At 42.0% G+C, this 11,495-nt stretch overlaps 1 protein-coding gene across 1 annotated transcript in view; it reads left to right on the top strand.

The window, feature by feature from the left end:
• Nucleotides 1-5,181, top strand: part of F5 (coagulation factor V) — a 36,605-nt gene extending 31,424 nt beyond the window's left edge. Inside the window, exons 22-26 of the mRNA XM_005420537.2 lie at nucleotides 408-563; nucleotides 1,390-1,534; nucleotides 1,686-1,834; nucleotides 2,589-2,771; nucleotides 3,584-5,181. Of these exons, the coding sequence (XP_005420594.1) occupies nucleotides 408-563; nucleotides 1,390-1,534; nucleotides 1,686-1,834; nucleotides 2,589-2,771; nucleotides 3,584-3,772 (822 nt within the window). The 3' untranslated portion in view covers nucleotides 3,773-5,181. The remainder of the gene's footprint in view (nucleotides 1-407; nucleotides 564-1,389; nucleotides 1,535-1,685; nucleotides 1,835-2,588; nucleotides 2,772-3,583) is intronic.
• The last annotated feature ends 6,314 nt before the right edge of the window (nucleotides 5,182-11,495 follow it).

The raw sequence follows: 11,495 nt of genomic DNA, 5'->3' as shown, positions 1-11,495 counted from the left end.
GGAATGGTGGCTTTTCAGCACTTCAGAATGTCGTATGCCTTTCTGCAGCTTAAGTATCCAAAATTAGAGGTAGCTTCTAAAAGTGTCAGCCTTTAATTTCTCTGTGCTCCTTGACCTATCTGTAAAATGGGGCAGGGGGGCGGAATTGTGCCTACCACAAACACACAGATATTTTTGAGGTGCCTTTGTGTGCAGTGCTGAACCCTGTAAAATGGCCTCTGAAATCAAATGCACATGCAAAACCACAAATGAAATGAGAGAGCATTCATTTGATGGATCTCTGATAGATACTCTGGTATCTATTTTTCCTTTAGAGAAGGTTAGGGCTATGCATATTAAAATGCTGAAGAATTATATGGGTTTTGCTGTACATTATTGACTTTATAAACACTCTTTGCTGTTCCTAGGTGGACTTTCGAAGACAAGTTTTGCTCACTGGGATACAGACACAGGGAGCCAAGCAGTTTTTTAAGTCCTTGTACGTCCAGAAGTATTTTCTTGTTTACAGCAAAGACAAACGGGCATGGAACACCTTCAAAGGAGACAGCTCGCCAACAGGAAAGGTCTGTTTGTGCCATGGGGCTTGCAACAACCTAGGCAGCATCACTGAGGGATACAGTGAGTCTTATTTAATGTTAGGAAAGAGGGGAAAAAATTATGGCCTTTGGAGCCTTAATAGGTACACCTGGAAGCCCCAAAGGGCATTTACCAAACTAATGAAATTCAGACTAGAAGACAAATAGTAAGGTGAGACACTAGCTGGACTGGGGTTTGGATTGGCCTTGTGACCTTGACTGTGTGGAGTCTGGTTTTCTCACAGGCATCTCTCCCTACTGTTATTTCCTAAGCCCATGGCAGCTTTTTTGAAGAAAGCAGGAAGCTGAACTAAAAATCAGACCTTTACCTCATTTGGGATTAGATTCTGCTTCTCATCCCTTCCTTTGATCTGTCCCAGCAGCTGAATGTTGAACTGTCTGATTTGCCTGCAGAACGCCTGTGTGGTGAGTGTGGTTGTATGCTGAAAGGTTCATCTTACACCCGCCAGCTCCAGCCCTATCTATTACAGCTGCCTTCAATTTACACTGAGGTTTCTGTGGTACAACTCCCACATTGAAAGCCTGTTGTCTTTTACCTCTTTGCTCATGCAATTTTATAGACTTACATTAAAAAAAGGTTGCTTATTTAAACTGAGACCTTCAGACACTTCCAAATATGCTAAGATGGGACCATGAGATATTTCAAGTGGCCCTGAACATAGGGTGTGCTATCACTGTGGATGGGGCTAAGGGCATAAAAAAGACTACATTTGTAACAGAGCAGGCTTTCAGCATCCAAATTTGTGTTTGCATTAAATTAAGTATGTGTGATTTTTTTCTTTCTTTTAAACAGATTTTTGATGGTAATTCCAATGCCTATGACATAAAAGAGAACATCATTGATCCCCCTATTATTGCTAGGTACATCAGACTCTACCCCACTGAGGTCTACAACAGGCCTACTCTTCGCATGGAGCTTCTGGGCTGTGAAGTAGATGGTAAGAATTGGTCAACTGCTTCCATTCTGGCAAATGTTTTGCCTAATACTCAAAATGAAGCTTCAACTGTGGGTCTTCTCCATTCCAACATTGTTGCTTTTGCTGTGGCCACTTGAGTGCACTGGAGATGACACAGTGCTCCTCTCAACAGGCTGCTCTTTGCCACTTGGAATGGAAAGTGGAGAGATCAAGAATACCCAGATAACAGCCTCATCTACAAAGACATCCTGGTTTAACACATGGGATGCTTCACTTGCTCGTCTCAATCAGAATGGAAAGATGAATGCCTGGCGAGCCAAGGTAACAAGAGAACAACAGTGAAGGCAAGGGCAGCTGGTTAATAAATTGGTGCTGCCTGTATGTTCATGCTGCTTCCTGCATGCTCTGTCCAGTGCTGAGTGTGATTGGTCACTTCACAACCATTCTTTGGGAAGAGCACCACTCAACTCTTCAGCAGAAATTTGTTGAGCCTCTGGCAACAGCAGTGAAATACTTTGAGAGATGGATGCCCTCCTCTGGGCCACAGTCTGTGGGAATAGCCTGTTTAATTTCAGGAGATTAGTGCAATTTGAATATTTGTCTCAAAGGAGTTTAAGAAACCCATTCTGGGCTGGCTTATAGGCAGTGCAGCCTAGTGGATCTGGGGGTGAGTGACCTTCAGCAAGTCATGTGAGCTTTTGTGTCTTTGAAATGGAGCTGCATTTCTTCTCAAAGCACCTTGAGATTTGATCAAAGCTGCTCTTTTGTATAAGCATTTGGTATTATTTAACAGTATTATTTAACACTGGAGGTAAATCTCTGTTATATTTCATTATGTATTGGAAATTAAAGCATAAATCTTCAGACTCCAAACATACTACCTGTAGTAATGAAGTTAATTATATAGGTCACTAAAAATGCTTGTGACTTCCCTCAGCTTTATTCTTCTGGACTTCTTTGATACAGTTTTGATGCATTTTGATACAGCTTTAACTACCTGTAAATATGATTTTCACTTAAGCAAATACAGACATTTACATATTTGCTAATTCACAAACTTTCATATCACTTGTAGTTTAACAACAACCAACAGTGGCTACAAATCGATCTCCTCACAGTTAAGAAGATCACTGCTATTGCTACGCAGGGGGTCACATCCATGTCAGCTGAAAACTTTGTGAAAACTTATATTCTTCTGTACAGCAATGAAGGCTTCGAGTGGAAATCCTACACAGAGGGTTCAAGCTCAATGCCAAAGGTATCACTGTCAGCTCAGGCAATTGAATTATTTTGTTGTTTCAAATTGAATTGAATTGTTTGGTTTTAGGTGCTGAACACAGTCAAGGCTTAAAGGCAGCATGCCCAGCCAAATTGATATTCTCACTGGACTGTAAAGTGCTAGGGAGCGGGGGTTACTACAGATAATGTCACAGTATCCATCTGATTTTGGTGATCATGATTAATCATAATAAAAGGAATGAACACTGTATCTGCAGAGAATGCAGCCAATATTGTGATAAAAGGAGCTGACACTGTTAAGGAGAGCATTTAGTTTGAATGCACAAGGACATTTAATTTGAGTGAATAATGGATTCCCCAGGGCCTCTTTTATTTTTTTTTTTCTGCCCTGACTTTTTAAGTGAAATTAATGTTAGTAAGCAGTATTGCTATAGCAGAGCTGGGGAACTTCAGGTACCCACAGAGCAGACACAATACTTTGTCTTTTTTCCTGTATTACCTTACACCAACCTAATCCACAAAGGCAGTTGGCAGTGGTGAAATAAGGGGAGTTTGGGGGTTTGGTCAATTAAAAATTAGAATGGCAAATTTTCTGGTGTGGATGGAAACAGAGGCTGTTTAATCCATTCAGACTCAGCTATTGCTGGCCTGAACTACTTTTAACCCAGCACATTAGGAAGAGACTTGTTGTGGTCTTGTTTAAAACCAGAAATGAGCCAGTCCATCTACCCTGGGTGTGACTAATACAATGGCTGGGAACTGTTGGAAAGAGAAAATGCAGGGTTTTTTTCAAATGCCACCTTTTAACTAATTGTGTTTGTGTATTTGCAGGTTTTCCTGGGTAATGCAAACAGCAATGAGCACGTCAAGAATTTTTTTAACCCACCCATTCTGTCCAGGTTCATCCGCATTGTTCCAAAAACATGGTACCGTGGGATTGCCCTTCGGGTAGAACTCTATGGCTGCGATTTTGGTGGGGGTCTGGCTGCAAAAAGGACTGATGAGTCTGGGAGCTCTTAACCTGCCAGCAGTCATCGTGCAGAACAGCCTGTTTGTTAAGAAACCCTCACGCTTAGTAGTTTGGATGTGTGCTTCGTCAAAGGAACATAATGTTTTACCAGCAGGATTGAGAGATTTCTCTGGCAGGTGTTTCATTCCTACAAATACACACTTTAGAAAACAGCTTATTTTCTCTGGGAAAATCTCTTTTCAGCTTCTTTTCTCTGGAAGGAATCGTAGTCCCTTCTGATTAGCATTATCACTTCTTCATTATAACCAGTACTCTGTCTTACTTTTTACTTAATTTTAAGTCCTAAATCCCTAGGAATGGAGACTCTGGCCTTGATCCTGAGCCCTGACTATCTCCATTTTGAAATGCTTTTGTAGCACAGATGAGGAATAGAAAGCTTATAGCAGGTGGATGTTCTCCATACATAAGGCTGAGAGGGAAAACCAGTGCTGATCTGGAGATATGGTGCTGCATTCCAGCAGTTCTTTGGTGAGAAATGATTGTAGGGGTGGCCTCTCCTCCACGTGTCTTTCACCTACGCTGTGGCAAAGACAGGACATGTCTCAGCATTAAGGTATGTGCAGCCCCTTCTCAGAGAATGTATGCTGGCATTGTTGGTTTGGTTCTTGCATACGCAGCACACCTGAATGGTGTGGATTTCACAGAATTCATCTTCAGTGCCCTGGAAAGAGAAAACGGGGTCAGCAGTGCCTTTCCATCCCAGAAACAAGAAGGGAAGTGATTTAACCTGGCAGGTGATTCAACAGCAATGGGAGAACCAAAATGAGAATTCAGAATTCCTGATGCTCAGTCCCATGTACACTTTTAGACTGTTGGGACAGGGAGCTCCCTTGATGAGGAAAGCTTTGAGAACTGCAGCTGTTCAGTGACAATACAGCCTGGGGGTGGCAGAGGAGGATTAGATGAAACTGGCTTACAGAAACAGCTGCATCTTCTCTTACAATTTAACAGCAATTTTCACTAATGGAAATACTCTTGTGCTTAGGTTTTACATGGATATTTCCCAGGATAACTACATCTGAAAATAGATACACAGTCCATAAACTCATTATTCCAGCAGAATTTTAACTAAGCTTTCAGTAGTGTTCTGGACTTCTATCCTGTAAATTGTTTATTTACAGCACTTCACTTATCACACTAGGTACCATTCAGCAGGCTGGATTTTTAATGTAATTTGTCTTTGAACCTTGAATGGTGTTAGCCAGTTTCATTTCAGTAGTTTTTCATTTCTTCCTCTTACAGAGCATGCATTTTAAAGAGAAGATATAGAACAGGAATGAAAAAAGTGTAAAAAACTAAACAAATATTCTATTTTTTTCTTTTTTTTTACTATGTCACAAACTGTTGTAATTTTCCACTGGAAAATAAAGCTAATATTGTTGCATGAAAGGCATCAAAATTTTGTTTTGCATATTTGCCTCTACAGTAGTAACTCTGGTAATAGTGAAAGTTTGCAACAGGAAAGTAAAATTTTCAGTGCCAATTAGAATTAACTTCAAATGGTGAAACAGTGTAATTCCTTCATCTTTAAAGGTTGGTTTCTTAGTATTTTGTAATTATGCTTAATTTATTTTTGTTTGACACCACCATGAAATTGCAACACAAGCCATATTCACTAAAAAAAAAGAAAGACAGGTAAACTTTGGAATGAGGTTTTACCTTGGAAAACAGTCAATAAATGCTTGCTAACTTCAGCAGAACCAAGTTTTTATGTGATAACTGTGAAATTGTTTTTTAGAAGGCAGTGATCTTTAATGTTCTAAATAAGTAATTAGTTCTTTATATATACATATATACACACACACACATGTCTAATTCTGTGTAAAGTTACATAACTGCAAAACTGATTGCAGGAGCATGATTCAGTCCATCTGCATCAATTTTACAAGTTGAAGATTCTGCTTCAGCTCACTAATGAACAGTACTTTTGTTAGCTGGGGTCAGATGTCCTGCTTGCATTTCCTCCCCAGCCCCTTGTCCATGCCCAGCCTGAGCAGAGAGGCCTTGACACCGGGCAGACACTGTTCAGTGCCACCTAAAACACCCCTGTGTTGTGAACACTGCCCTAGTCACAAATCTAAGCCACAACACCCTTTGGGCAACTATGATGGAAATTAACCCCATTCCAGTGGTGTTCTAGCCTGCCCAGAAGAGCAGGGATGTCTGGGCCCTGTGCCACCTCAGACATGAGGCCATTGCTGATAACAAAATGTTCCCTTGAACAGCAGAGTAAGATTAGTGCTACAATAAATAGCAAAAGTCCAAATCAGTCACTAATGTGCCAGACTCTTATATACAGTAAGGCAAAAAGTATAAACTGCTGCCAATAACAGCTAGAAATTCTACTTAGCACACTCTGATCAGGGGTGTTATCTCAAAATCCTCTTGTCTCACATAGGACACCAAAAAGGACTGCAGTAGGTTGGCCTCAGCTGGCAGCTAAGTCCTCATGCAGTCACTTGATGGATTTCCCCTGGCAGGCTGGGGGCAAGGATTGGAAGAGCAAAAGAGAGGAAACTTGCAGGTTGATATTAAGGCAGTTTGATAAGCAAATCAAAGCTGCACATGCAAGTAAGGCACAATAAGGAATTCATCTGCCACTTCTCATCAACAGGCATGTGTTCAGCTGCTTCTAGGCAAGCAGGGCCTCCTGACAGTTGCTTGGGAAGACAAAGACCATAACTCTGAACATTCCCCCTTCATCCTTCTCCTTTCCCCCTGCATTTCCTCACACAGTCTGGCATAGCTGTGCACAATGTCACACACCCTGGCTCAGCTGTGTCCTCTCCCAACCTCTTGTGCAGCCCCAGCCTCCTCACCGGTGGGGCAGGGTGGGGAAAAGAAAAGGCCTTGGTGCTGAGCAAACATTGCCAGTACCAGCTAAAACAACGTGTCTTACCAGTGCTCGTTTAGTGAAAAGACCAAAGCACAGCACTATATAGGCTGCTGTGAAGAAAATTAGCTCTAGCCTAGCTGAACCACATACACAAAGTATTTTAATTTTATTAAGTAGCCAGCTTAGATTGAATTTGCCAAGGCTTTTGAAAATCTATACTTAAACCAGTCAGTTCTACAGAGCCTTTTACACACTGTGGAATGAAATTCTGTGTATGTTGAGATTATCTGCAAAATACACAAGGAGAGCAAGAATTCCTGCAGTTTTCTCAGAGACTAAAGATGAACGTGACAGCATGAAGGTTAACAAACATAAACTCTTTAGAACTGAGGGAGAAATGCAGTGCCAAAGTTCAGAGTAATACAGGAAATAATTTCTTCACAAATCTGGCTGGATGCCTTCACACTGGCCTTTGATCTAAAGGTCGAAAGTCAACTGCTTTTAGCCTCAAACAGTGTCACAATGGAGTTGCTGCCCTCTAATGCTTATTTCAGCTTCCAAGAGGCTTCAGTGTGTCCAAAGCTGACCATCTGCAAGTGACAATACCACATGGGTGGCTGTGCTCGAAGCCTTGTGCTTTACTCACAGCCAGCTTAACTAGGTGTTTCCAGTTTCTTTCCAGAGGTGGTGGCTGTACTCCTTCACACAGACACTGAAACTGGTTGTGTCTGCACTTGAATTGGAAAGGAGTTGGAAGTATGTGTGAACACAGTTGAGCACCTCTGAAACAGATACTGACAGCAGCACCACAGTAGTTTCTTCAGAGCCTGATGCAGTAGTCCAGTACCCAGACAGGTTTGTACAGAGTGCCCTGTACAGTCTAAAGATGCAGGCCATCTCAGGTGGATGGGTACAGACACCTCTGCCTTTTAGAGGAGATGTAGCCTCCATTTTTGCCAGTTTTTCTGCTAGTTGTTCTGAATGTAACACCTGCACTGCAGGGATACCTGCACTGAAGCCAGGCCAGCTCACCTTCACCAAGGTGCCCAGGAGCCTGCAGACTGGACGGTTCCTTCCACACAGCTGGCATAGCAAAGCAGGGTAGAGACAAAGCTGCATGGATTAAAGCCAATGCAGATCCTGTTTCTGCGTCCCCTCAGAAACCTGAACTGTGCATCAGCACAGATGCAAAGGTGAATCTGGGCTTTGGGGCTCTTCTTACATTAGAGATGTCCATGAGGGTGCATGGCAAGAGCATGTCTGAGTGAAGGGCCAGGAGAACCCTGCAGAAAAAGCATCAAATGGGAATGTGTTCAGGACTCCAGACAAATAACCAATCTTTTGAGCATCCCCCAGCACCCCCTGAAATGGCCATGAACACTAGTGGGTGGGTCAGAATTTTAGGATGGTGCTAAGGGACAAAAGGAGGACTTGCAACTTCACAAGCACTCATACTCGTGTCTTTCATGACAGGAGAAGATTTTTTGGCACATACTTGAGAGAGAAACAGAAAGCCTCTGTCCATGCCCACAAATATGCTAGGGAAGACTGTTTATCAACATTACCATGAAGCACCAGAGAAATGAGATTGCAGCACTGTCCTATGTGGACCAACTGCTATTTTGTATGAGTCAGTTATTCCTCTTAATCAGTGCAAAATATTCCTCTTCTTGCTGTGTTTATTCGTGCTAGCTCTGCATCATAACCAGTTTATCCACCTACACTTTCCTATCATTACTGTGCCCCATTCTCCATTTGTTTGTTACACCCAGTGCTTGAATCATGCTTTAATTACAATCTCCTCCAGGTAGGGACTGGAGACATTCATCTTCTTGAATGTTTGAGCAGCACTCTCCAAAACAGGCCATGGGATCATTCTCAAGGTTCCTGGGCACATCTGTAACACCATTCCTAATGGGAGCAATACTGTGTTAAGCCCACTGTGATCTACATACACCAAGCATGACGTAATGCAGACCAACCTATTTGTTTCTTCATTTAATAAAAGTCCAGGGTATATGTCTTTTAGGTGCTTGTTTTACTTTGTAACATCACTATTGTACTCTTTTAGCACTTCCCATGAAAATTTTTCCACTGTTTGTAGCAGACTTGAGTGGCTTTTCCATTTTTAACTTGTGTAGCTGACTGCAAATATTTTAAACAATTACATCCATAATGTCCATAATGGAAATGTATACTGCTGTACAACATGACCCATCTTACCCCAGGAGTTATTCTGATATCCTGTGGCAAGTAATTCCTCAAATTCAGCCATGAATGCCTCATCTCTAACAGCTCTCTGCTTCAGTCTGCTTTGGACACAATGCAGAGCTTGCTGTGCTGTGCAGGGCAGAAGGGAAGTTCTCTGCCAGAGGCTTTTGATGGTAACCTGTCTCCTAATGACTCCTGTATTTTGGAGAGATGGTTGGTTGTCCTTATGCTTCTGCAGGTCTTGGAAGCTTGGATTTTAGACTGGCTTCTGTATCAGCTGTGTTCCAATGAACTACAACACCGCCCGCCGCCTCCCCAACCCCCCTTTGCCCCATGCACAGGGGTTTTAAATTGACCCTTTATGGCTGCATAATGTTTATCAGTTTCCTGTTGAAAGCCCCCACATTATCAAAGGATCAACTGGGGGTTGGAAGTGGAAGACATATGCCTTCAAAGTTATATTTAGTCTGCTGTTCTAACAGATTGCTATAATCTATAGGCTTTGATCTAAACTAATCAGCCTGCATTTCAGAAATAATTTAGAGTTTTGTTTTGTTCTTGCTAATTCTGTTTCATTCCAACATAGATACTAGTTAATGGAGTCTACTTCCCCAGATTAGTTACAATGGCCAAAATAATAAAAAAAAGGAAAGTGGTTGCTGCTATTTGTCACATTTCTGTGCCTTTGTTCCTTCCATACTCAACAAAAGACAAATCTGTTTTATTCTCTCAAATATTTGTACCATCTTAGTGCTTTCACATACTGAGAAAACATTCTGAACAAACAGCTTCACAAGAGTGCAGTTTTTAAAGTTTTTAATTTACAGAAGATTTTCTCTAAACAACTTGGCAGGACTTTAGGAGAACTTTTCACGCACATATCTTTTATTAATTCCTCCACAATACACTGCAGCCAGAAGTTGAGAGAAGAAGGAAATAAGTAAGATTAAGGAAAGTGTGAAAAACTCTACTTTTCACAGCTTATGTCTTCCACCTTAGAAAAAAATATTGGAAGTGTTCAGGTTTTTACTATCAAACATGTTTAACCTTTCATTACTTTTTCTAGTGGAGTGGGGAGATGGAAAGAGAAAATGTGGAGGAAGGCTAAGAACAGAAAAGATAGAAGTAAAAAATCAGGGAATAAAATTTTATCTTGTTCCCAAAGGCTGAAAATAAACCAGGGTGAGTTATTTTGAGAACAAAACCAAAACCCTGAGAAAACATGGAGCACTTAAGTCAAAATTTTGTTCCAGTTTTTGGGGGAGAAATCTATTTTGCCTGACTGACTGTGTATTTTTTTTTAAGGAAAAGGGCTAAACTAATGTAACTCGTTCTAATCCACTGGAAACAGCAGTTGAGCTCCAGTGGCACAGCTCTAAGGATTGTTGTTTTGGAAAAGAGCAAGGCCACCCATGAGATCCTGTGAGCAGCCTGGAAGCTGTGGGAACTGTTGCCTCTAGGCTGGGCACACCAAGAACTCCAAGGTTTTGTTCTTTCCTCCTGACCCTGTCTGGCATGAAGCAATAGTCAGAGGGTGCACACCACCTTGCTAACAGCCCATATTCCTTTATTACCTGCTCCTGGGCCACATGCCAGCGGGACAGAGGTTCTGCTGAGAGAGACGGAACCCCTAGCAACGTGTTTATCAGTAGTGGCTTCGGCTCATTTCACTCTAACCATGCTCTTTGAAAAGATCAGCCATTCCTTGCCTGTGGCTGAAATGGATGCCAATATTAGCAGGAACTGATTCTTTGTATATAGGGTTTTGCTTCAAGCTAAAAGGTAGTGAAATAGCAATATCTTTTTTTCCTTTTTTTCCTAATAAATCTTACAGGTTTTCTACAGACGAGGATCTGGAGAAAAATAGAAAGGAAATTTTGCTACACCCAGAAGATAAAAGCAGCAAACCCATCAAGACCAAAATATTTAACTGTGTTTTACAGACAGTTGAGTAATCTTATGGCTCAAATCCTCTTTGTAGCTATGTTTACTAAGGCATGATTATGGTGATTGCAGTAATAAAATAGTAATAAATATATAATAGTAATAGATAGTAGTGAAATTCTGCACTACAAGGAATCTGTTCTGGGGCTGAGAAGAACTTGTTCTTTCCCACCCAAGTCCGTATATCCAGATGCCTAGGAGGAAGGATATGCAATTGCACAGGTGGGAGGCTTGACCCCTGGTGTGAGTTCTCTCTGGCATCAGCCAGTTTGGAGAACAAACTGTAGGTATAAAGAAGGAAGCCCTAGGAGTGGTAGCAATGTCGTGGAGATCAAGGGAGTGGAGCAAAAGGAAAGGCAAATCAAGTAGATAGAAAGGAAGAGATTGAACAGAAAATCAGCAAATAGTTCAGAGGATTGGCAAAGCTCTAGGAACAGTATTACTGGGCAAAACTTTAGATAATGACTTCGAATGCAATCGTTTTATTTCTTCTGGTTGAACAACAAGGTGCTGCTTTATTAAACCACAGAAGTGATTCAAGCTCTTATGTCCCGAAAGGGAAGAAAGCGGCAGCGGTCAGCGGCCGAACGCGCCCGGGCCTGGACAGCCGGAGCAAGGCCGGCACAGGCGGCAGGACCTCTCTCGGCGGCAGCACGTTTCCAAAGCAGGCTCGCCCTTGCCCTGGAGGAACGAGGGCAGGCGGAGCTCGGCGGGAGCGGCCC

The sequence above is a fragment of the Geospiza fortis genome, unplaced genomic scaffold (genome assembly GCF_000277835.1).
Source record: "Geospiza fortis unplaced genomic scaffold, GeoFor_1.0 scaffold1, whole genome shotgun sequence".
Lineage (NCBI taxonomy): Eukaryota > Metazoa > Chordata > Aves > Passeriformes > Thraupidae > Geospiza > Geospiza fortis.
This window is presented reverse-complemented; position numbering and strand designations above follow the sequence as displayed.